Raw genomic sequence first — 10272 nt, 5'->3', positions numbered from 1 at the left:
CTGATGGAATATAAAGAGAAAAGATATTAAAGCTGATGGAATATAAAGAGAAAGATATTTAAGCTGATGGAATATAAAGAGAAAAGATATTAAAGCTGATGGAATAAAACAGAACTTAATAAAGCTGATGGAATATAAAGAGAAAATATATTAAAGCTGATGGAATATAAAGAGAAAAGATTAAAGCTGATGGAATAAAAGATATTAAATCTGATGGAATATAAAGAGAAAAAGATTAGATGATTAAGAAAAAAGAGATAGGAAAAAGGTTATGAGAGAATCTACACATACTTTGTTTGTTTGTCTTTTTTTCAAATAAACGTCAAATTTTTTGTGGGACCTCACGTGAAAGTAGGGTTTCCAACGCAAGTGGATTTTACTTGCGCGCAATTGCGAGCCCTTGCGCGCAAGTGAATTTAATGGCGCGCAATTCCGTAATAATTGCGCGCAAATTAACGCAACGGAATTGCGCGCTATAACGCGCAATTCCGTCCCACTTTTTGGCGTTGTGTTTCAATTTTTTGATAAAATTCAATTTAAACCAATTATGACACGCAATAAATGCAATTAATTATTGCGCAATTCCTTTCAACAACAAAATATTCAATTTAAACTTTGGTAGTGGCATACACTAAACTGAACTTCACTAACATTTCAGTCTCAATTGAATGTAAACTTAATATTTTGTTTTATAATAGTCATTTGCAGCATGATAACGAGAAAAATCTGGCATAGGAAGACGTCAGTTTAGACTTAAGAAAACCCATGTAACTGGATAAGTTACTAATTAAGTTTGTCCGACTTGAACTATAATATTAAATTTACACTGTGATGCTGTCTTTCTGTATCATAGTTTTCTGGTTCTCACTGTAGCAAAATTTCTAATTTTGATTAAACGAACCTTACAATTTTAACAAAAAAAAGTTTCCAATTTAATGTTTATCCAATGTGAACAAATGAAAAATGTATCATATTAAATTGTTAATTAGTAGCTTAACCACAAGAAACTTTAAAATTTGAAAACTACTGAAACAAGTGACACTCGGGCCTCGATTATTTTCAAATCAACAGAGATATTTAATTCCATTCTTGTATCTGCTGCATTTTGTAAGTATTACATTTAAAATTATTGATTTTTAGATATGAAACCAATTCCAATGTACGCAATTCCGCGCAATTCCACGCAATTCCGCGCAATTCCACGCAATTCCGCGAATATTTAATTGCTTCCTTTTTCGCAATTATAGCGCAATTGCGCGCAATGAAGTGGCGCAAGCGGAAGCAACCATTGCGCGCCATTCCGCGCAATTGCGCTCAACGGAATTCCGATTGAAAACCCTACGTGAAAGTGACCCCAGGGAAGGTTTATAGATGTTCAAAATTCCAAAAAATAGCCTCCAGCAAAACATTATTCGATTTTCATTAAATTGGAAAATATGCAAAAGTCTTTCGTTTTGTTTTACAATGTACACAAAGAGAAAATGTTTACTATATATTGAAACCATAAATCAGTGGCGTAAATAAGGGGGGTTATTGGGGTTATTTACCCCCCCCCCCTAGAATCCTGAGGCCCCTAGAATTTTTTTTAAAAAAGGTTGATTTTAAAATTGAATATCTTTAAAATTTGCACGAAAATAATTCAAATGTGCAGATATTTCAAACTTCGAATTATTTTGGTAAAATATTCTGTTTGAAATATCAAAGGTTTACACCACTCGGTGCAAAGATTTAGGGATTAGAATATTTGAGTTTGTGGCAAAAATCTAGAGAACATTCTGGCACACTTCTAATTGATTATCATATTTGGTAACCTGTTTATCTTTTTTAAACGAACTTCTATAAAATCGAAAATGAAATAAGATGATGAATGTTGGTTAGAATGATTAATCATATATTCAATAACTTCAGGAGAAAACGTAACATTATCTGTCCTTTTTTTAATGTAGATGAATAAAATTATATATGTATTTTGATAATATAATAATATAACTGATTATTTCTTGTAATTATATCTGTAATTAAACAAGTTACTTAACAATTTTTCTTTGGCGCTCCGCGCACACATGAAAAGAATTGACTGACTCATATCGTTAATTTTACAGCTGTTGAAAGTATAAATGTTTTTAAAAACACAAGAAAAGAAAGAGAAAAAGATTTTAATTGAACACAGCCAAATCTGCATACAACAACTTAAAATTTCCTTTTTTCGACGTCAAACCCTTAAAAAAGAACTTTTATTTTGAAAAAAAATTTCAAAAGGGGTGGCAAGCCCCGCCCTCTACATCCAAGATATTTTGCCACTCCCCCCCCGCCCCTAGCAAAAGTGCTAGTTGTTCCTCTGGAAATTATAATATAAACGAAGACAATATTTTTTCAAAGTTTTGCAGATTTGCTTTTAGAAAATATATATAAAAGAATAGTAGATTAAGAAAAAAGAGATTGAAGAAAAAAGATTGAGACAAAATAAGGATAGAAGATTAAGAAAAAATAAATTGAATGAAAAAGATTATGAGAGAAAATATATAAAAGAAAAGATTAAGAAAAAAATGATTTAAGGATAAAAATTATGAGAGAAAATATATAAAAGAAGGGAAGATTAAGAAAAAAGAGATTGAATGAAAAAGATTCATGAGAAAATATATAAAAGAATGGAAGATTAAGAAAAAAGAGATTGAAGGAAAAAGATTATGAGAAAATATATAAAAGAAGGGAAGATTAAGAAAAAAGAGATGGAAGAAAAAGACTATGAGAAAATATATAAAAGAATGGTAGATTAAGAAAAAAGAGATTGAAGGAAAAAGATTATGAGAACTATATATAAAAGGATAGAAGATTAAGCACAAAGAGATTGAAGGAAAAGATTAAGAGAAAATGTATATAAATAGATAGAAGATTAAGAACAAAGAGATTAAAGGAAAGAGATTATGAGAAAATATATGGAAAAGGATGGAAGATTAAGATAAAAGAGATTGGATGAAAAAGATTATGACAAAATATGCAAAAGAATGAAAGATTATGAACAAAGAGATTGAATTAAAAAGATTAAGAGAAAATATATATAAAAGGATATAAGATTAAGATAAAAGAGATTGAATTAAAAAGATTACGAGAAAATATGCATAAGAATGGAAGATTAAGTAAAAAGATATTGAAGAAAAAAAATTGAGACAAAATATATAAAAGGATAGAAGATTAAGAAAAAAAGATTGAATGAAAAAGATTATGAGAGAAAATATATAAAAGAAATGATAAAGAAAAAAGAGATTGAAGGAAAAAGATTAAGAGAAAATATATATGAAAGGACAAAGAAGATTGAAGGATAAAAATTATGAGAGAATATATATAAAAAAGGGAAGATTAAGAACAAAGAGATTAAAGGAAAGAGATTATGAGAAAATATATAGAAAAGGAAAGAAGATTAAGAACATAGAGATTGAAAGATAAAGATTATGAGAAATTATAAAAAAGAATGGAAGATTAAGAAAAAAGAGATTGAAGGATAAAACTATTAGAAAGATATACAAGTTAGAGAAGAGATTTGAAATGAAAACTGATAAAATTGTAGTAAATTCAGTATTAGAAGATTTTAAAAAAAAATGAAGAAAAAAAAACAGAAATTAGCTAGCGAACGATAATTAGATAGTTAATTTGTTAAACATAATTTATTCAGATATATAAACTACTTATATAATATAAATTTAGAGTCATTAATGATAAAATATGATGTATTATAAAATGAACAGATTAAACATTAAAAAATATATAAATTTAGCTTTCAAGATAGATTTTTATTTACTGTATTATAAAATTATAAAAATTGAGGAACTGTAAAATGATAAAAATTAAAAGAATTCTTATTCGTCAAATAGTATAAATTAAGTCGCTGATTTTGTCTCAAAATTAAAATTCATAAAAAAAGGATATTTAATTTTTAGAATTTCATTATAATTTCCAATAAATGAAAACGATACATTTCTTCAAATATGATTACATGTAACTTTTAATTATTTTAAAAACTGACATTGGTAGATTCAAATTCAATAAAAAAATACTTTTGAATTTTTAAGGCTTTCATGGGGGTTAGTTTATAACCAGTTGAAAATCAACTTCTATAGTGAATTGACTATTTGTTTACAGGAAAAGTGGATTGTATTTAGAAAACTAAATATTTAACGTTTTGGTAATGAAATGGTAAGATTTTTGTGTGCATAAAAAAACTTTATTTTTGGTCTAAAATAGCTCATTTTTATTTCTTAGATATATCTAAAATATCAAATTGTGTTACTTTAAGCAATTACTGAGTTCACAAAAAAAACCTGGAGTCAAAACTTTTAGTTAAAACCGAATTAAAAGCGATCTGTGTTTAATCCGTAATTAAACAGCTGAACTCTCATTAGAAAACTTGCTGTGGTCTCTGGTGGTTTTACCTTTATGGAGTATATAAACAGAGCTGAAAACTTTAGAATGGGATATCCTTAAACCCAATCGGTTAATTAATCTGGAGATTAATATCAAGAGGAGAACAAGCATTATTTAATCTGAATATTTAGAAAAACAGGAGATCAAGCGTTAATCTCGATATCCACCATTTTACAGTTTTTAGCTCTGGCGTTAATAAATCCGATTAGTAATTTCTGTTAGAAATAAGAATTTCAAAGTTTCTACCTCCAGCCCTGGATGGTTGAGACTGTTCCATTAAATGTTTAATAATACTTTAGTATGAGATTTGCTAAATATAATCGAGCTTAATACTTAAAATATCTGAGATAAGGCACATTTGAAATGATTTCAGTTTCACAATAAAAAAGTTGCAATTATTTCACTAAATTTAAATAAATAAAATATAAAATTGTTTAAAATCATACGAGTTCTATGACATATAAATTATTATGTATAAAATCAAGATAAAATTTATGACAATTGTATATGTATCTGTCTATGTATGTAACGTGTCATGGTCTTGATTAAAAGCACAGGTGATAACAAATTGCTGTGCTTAACAGATTTTTTCAGCCTTTTTAAAGTTAAAAATCTTAATATTCTTGAAATCAGGTGGCTATATGAACAGAATTAAAGACGGAGAGGTTTGAAACAGCCAGGACTAGAAATAGAACGGCTAGTGCACCAACTTCTTTTCCCCGTTTCTCCAGAATAGTCCTAAATATATATAGTTTAGGACTAGAAGTAGAATGGCTAGTTCACCAACTGTTTTTCCACGTTTCTCCAATTTAGTCCTAAATATATATAGTTTAGGACTAGTAGTAGGACGGCTAGTGCCCCAACTTCTTTTCCCCGTTTCTCCAATTTAGTCCTAAATATATAAGTTTAGGACTAGAAGTAGGACGGGTATTGCACCAATTTCTTTCACTCTTTCCTACAGCATAGTCCTAAATATATATAGTTTCGGACTAGAAGTAGGACGGCTAGTACACCAACTTCTTTCCCTCTTTTCTCCAGTATAGTCCTAAATATATATAGTTTAGGACTAGAAGTAGGACGGCTAGTGCACCAACTTCTTTCCCTCTTTGCTCCAGCATAGTCCGGAATATTTTTAGTTTAGGACTTGAAGTAGGACAACTAATCTAATCTTATATAAATATAGAGGATCTTGATATATAACCTGGAAACCCAGATTTGCCTGGAGTTTTAAACCAGAATAAAACGTACACTAGCTTGGGAACCAAGCTTTGCCTGGAGTTTTAAACCAGAATAAAACGTAACACTAGCTTGGGAACCAAGCTTTGCCTGGAGTTTTAAACCAGAATAAAACGTATACACTAGCTTGGGAACCAAGCTTTGCCTGGAGTTTTAAACCAGAATAAAACGTATACACTAGCTTGGGAACCAAGCTTTGCCTGGAGTTTTAAGCCAGAATAAAACGTATATACTAGCTTGGGAACCCAGATTTGCCTGGAGTTTTAAACCAGAATAACACGTATATACTAGCTTGGGAACCAAGCTTTGCCTGGAGTTTTCCTCAAACAATATTTTAGACAAATCAGACCATGGGTTTTTGGATTATACACGGACATTCAAACATACAAACAGAGATTACTACTTTAAATGTCAAATACAAGCCCTGAATAGTAATTTCCACCTTAGGATTATAAGAAGGAAAACCTAGTCCTAACTGTCTATTTTAGGACAAATCTTAAATTATTTTAGTAGTTTTAGTCAATATGATTTAATAATAAAATATTTACATTGCTGATGTGCCCGGCGTTGCCCGTGGAATAAAAACAAACTTTCAAATTTTGAAGAAAAAGTTGAATTTTGAAAGGCCATTGCAAATTTGGTCCAGCTAACTTTCATATAAATATACAAATATTTATATATGAGCAAAGAGCTTTATTATATAAATAAATTACCTGATATATATTGATAAGTGTTTATAGAATGTTTTCACCATTATAACAGGAATATTCATAATACCGAGAAATCTACAAAATTATTAATATCAAAATTATTTTTATTCAACTTTAAAATTCAGTTAAATAAACGACACCTTAGAGTTGTCAACATAATTTCAAGGAAAAATAAGTGACAAAAATATCTTTTTTTTAAATGCTCTCCAACTTATATTTTACTAATTTATAGGCCCTGTCGATTCATAGTTATTCTGCCCCCCCCCCCTAATCTGCCACTTCTGAAAAAATTTGAAATGACCAATTTATATTTTCCATTAAAAAAGAAACCTTTATAACCTTAGTAAAATATTTAAAGATGTACATGACATTATTCAATATCGAGTAATATAGTTACCTATCAATAGGCGATGATTTTATTGTCTCCAATCCCTTCAAATCAAATACAAAATAATATCAATTGTCACATTTTTCAAGATCATCATTAGTTAGTAATTGTCTGGTTGTATAATGTGTAATGTGAAATGTCTTGCGTAAATTAATATATATATGTAAGCTTTGCTTGGCTGTCAGTTTGTTTGTTTGTATCCAATAAACGTCAAAACTGTTGAACCAAGCAGGCCCAAATTTTTTATGGCAACTGAAATGACCCAAGGGAAGGTTGACTAATTTTTCCCGGAAAAAAATTCCGGCAATAATTAAAAAGAAACATCAGTCAAATTTAAGAATGATTACAAACATATGGCTGCTCTCAGAACAACAGTTAAAAGCTATAATTGTTTATAGGTCGATATAGTTGTTAAGAATATAGGAAGAAGGACGAATAGTTAAATCATTAAATTTTTTATGATCAAAGCTGAAACCCTTATAATTCACGATATTCTCTAAACTTATTATCTGTTTGCGGTAAGATTAACCTCTCATACATCGCTGGGTTTCAAAAATAGATTGATCTGACAAGAAAACCAGTTACAAATCATTCCGGCCCTTTAACAGTTTTTGCTCAGGATTCATTACTACTTGTACCTTTCATTTGGGATAAAAAATAATTTTTCAAGAAAATTAAAACCTTTTAAAAACCTATTTGAGTGATAAATTATTTTGTCTTTTCCTTGACTATAACATCCTCTTGGTCTAAACAGAGCAGTATATTCAACTTCATTAGCTGATTAAACCAAACCCGGAGCAGTAATCCACCAGGGAGCTGTAGACCAGTCTAAATAGATAGATAGATAGATAGATAGAGCAGAATATTCAACTTCATCAGCTGATTAAACCAAATCCGAGCAGTAATCCACCAGGGAGCTGTAGACCAGTCTAAATAGATAGAGCAGCAAATTTAGCGTTATCAGCTGATTAATCCAAACCCAGAGCAGTAATCCACCAGGAAGCTGCAGATAGATATAGCAGTATATTTAACATCATCAACTGACTAAACCAAACCCCGAGCAGCAATCACCAGGGAGCTGTAGACCAGTCTAGATAGATAGATAGAGCAGTATATTCAACTTCATCAGCTGATTACATCAAACCCGGAGCAGTAATCCACCAGGGAGCTGTAGACCAGTCTTAATAGATAGATAAATAGATAGATAGAGCAGTATATTCCACTTCATCAGCTGATTAAACCAAACCCGGAGCAGTAGACCAGTCTAAATAGATAGATAGAGCAGTATATTCAACTTCATCAGCTGATTAACCCAAACCCTAAGCAGTAATCCACCAGGGAGCTGCAGAGTAGTCTAAATATGTAGATAGATAGATAAATAGTAGATATATTCATGGATAGATAGATTATGATATAAAATATTCTATCTATCTATTAGGACATCCCAATAACACAAATGTTACCAGGAAACCACCCCTCCCGGCAACCCTCCGCCTCCCTTAGGAGTACTTGGGTTACAGAGTTAGCATGACATGTGCAATGATACTGTTATGCCCGAGTGGAAGTAGCCGAAGCCGTGAAGCCCCAACTACAGAGGCTTGTATCTATAGCCTGAATTTTAAGAGAATGTTTGGTTTATCCTTATTTCATCTGACTTTTGGCCGAATCATTCAATTCGATTTTTCCGATTCCACCCTACGAATTATGTACCTAAGTTTATAGATTTGCATGTTTTAATAAAGTTTGTTCAACCACCTCCCTCTATTCTGCTGCGTGCGTATTGGTTTCGTGGATGCTGCACCCAATATTATTTTGTTTTGTCATTTTGAGTGGGTCGTCTTTGTTCCCTCCTTATTAAATACCGATTTGTTCCTCCATGACTAATATACCTTATTACCAATTCTCCGATATCATCCATATTCTGGTACGAATAATGCTCTCATATACATATACATCATATTCCACACTTTTTATGCGTGGGTACTCTTTATTTCTGGAGTAAATTTTGTAAGACTAATTACGTATTCTAATTTATTTTTGAAGTCATTTATGGTGTAACAATTGTAAGACTAATTACGTACTCTAATTTAAGCATTACTCTTTATTTCTGGAGTCATTTATGGAGTAAAATTTGTAAGACTAATTACGTACTCTAATTTATTTTTGAAGTCATTTCTGGAGTAACATTTGTAAGACTAATTACGTACTCTAAATTAATCATTAATCATGGCATTTTATGTGTCATTATTTAATACCAGGTATCCGGTTCATTTAATTAATGGCTTGATATAAAGGTAATCCTTTTTCCTGTAGTCATTACTGGTCTGACTAATTAATTATTCTAATCCCCCTCTTTAATGATGGCATTACCTATGTCCCTACTTACTACTCACTATTCATGGCATTGCCTATGTCATTACTTAATTCACGGTATCCGGCTCATATAAATACCTGGCCTGATATACTGATATTCTTTATTTCTTAAGTCATTACCGGACTAAAAATATTCAGACTAATTAATTACTATAATCACTCGCATTAGTCATGGCATTACATTAATTAGTACATGGTATCCTGCTAATTTGAAAATATTGGCCTGACTAACAATAGTCATGTTATTACAATGATTGGACCATTTTTAATGATATTACATTTGTCAGACTAATTAATTAATATACTCACCCGCATTAGTCATGGCATTACATTAATTAGTACATGGTATCCTGCTCATTTGAAAATATTGGCCTGACTAGTAATAGTCATGCTATTACACTGATTGGACTATTTTTAATGATATTACATTTGTCAGACTAATTAATTACTATAATCACCCGCATTAGTCGTGGTATTACATTAATTAGTACATGGTATCCTGCTCATTTGAGCATATTGGCCTGACTAGCAATAGTCATGTTATTACACTGATTGGACTATTTTTAACGATATTACATTACATTAATTAGTACATGGTATCCTGCTCATTTGAAACTATTGGCCTGACTAGCAATAGTCATGTTATTACACTGATTGGACTATTTTTGATGATATTACATGATGTCATTACTCGTTTGTAAGTATTCCAACTCATGTTCTATAAATGTTATTCATCTTTACTACAGCTGGCCGACTGCTAAATCCACTTTTCATTCACAATTCATTATTAAGTTCTTTTTAGTTTATTAGGTATTAGGTAAAATATTAAAAGTCCGAAATATGTTATAAATATTATTTTGTTTTAAATATGAAATTTGTAAGTACTTTTTCTTTTTTTCTGCTTCTCTTCCTTTTCAATTTTTTAAAAAATTGGTATTGAAAGTATTTTTATTTCAATACAAAAAAACCTTGGCCCGACCAGTGCTTGGGATCCGGATCCGTTGGATCCGAAACATTTTGGCTTCCTGGATCTGAATCCGCAAAAATCCCAAATCTGAACTGTTCAGTGTTCATCTCAAATCTTAACTGAACGGTTTTTCAAAAATTCCCTATTTCTGAATGGTTCATCAAGTTTTAGCCCCCCCC

General features: G+C 30.6%; 1 protein-coding gene across 2 annotated transcripts in view; it reads right to left on the bottom strand.

The window, feature by feature from the left end:
- Positions 1 to 4665: 4665 nt before the first annotated feature.
- LOC111697631 (uncharacterized) overlaps positions 4666 to 10272 on the bottom strand; it is a 12727-nt gene continuing 7120 nt past the window's right edge. Inside the window, exons 7-10 of one of the 2 annotated variants that reach the window (XM_023467697.1) lie at positions 7477 to 7581; positions 6763 to 6797; positions 6369 to 6440; positions 4666 to 5157 (exon numbers count right to left, since the gene is read on the bottom strand). In XM_023467697.1, coding sequence (XP_023323465.1) covers positions 5049 to 5157; positions 6369 to 6440; positions 6763 to 6797; positions 7477 to 7581 — 321 coding nt within the window. In that variant the 3' untranslated portion in view covers positions 4666 to 5048. The other variant, XM_023467698.1, reaches the window with a different exon arrangement.

Source organism: Eurytemora carolleeae, unplaced genomic scaffold (assembly GCF_000591075.1).
Source record: "Eurytemora carolleeae unplaced genomic scaffold, Eaff_2.0 scaffold133, whole genome shotgun sequence".
In the NCBI taxonomy this organism is placed as follows: Eukaryota; Metazoa; Arthropoda; class Copepoda; order Calanoida; family Temoridae; genus Eurytemora; species Eurytemora carolleeae.
Note: the sequence above shows the minus strand (reverse complement) of the source record. Positions and strands in the feature narration are given on the sequence as shown.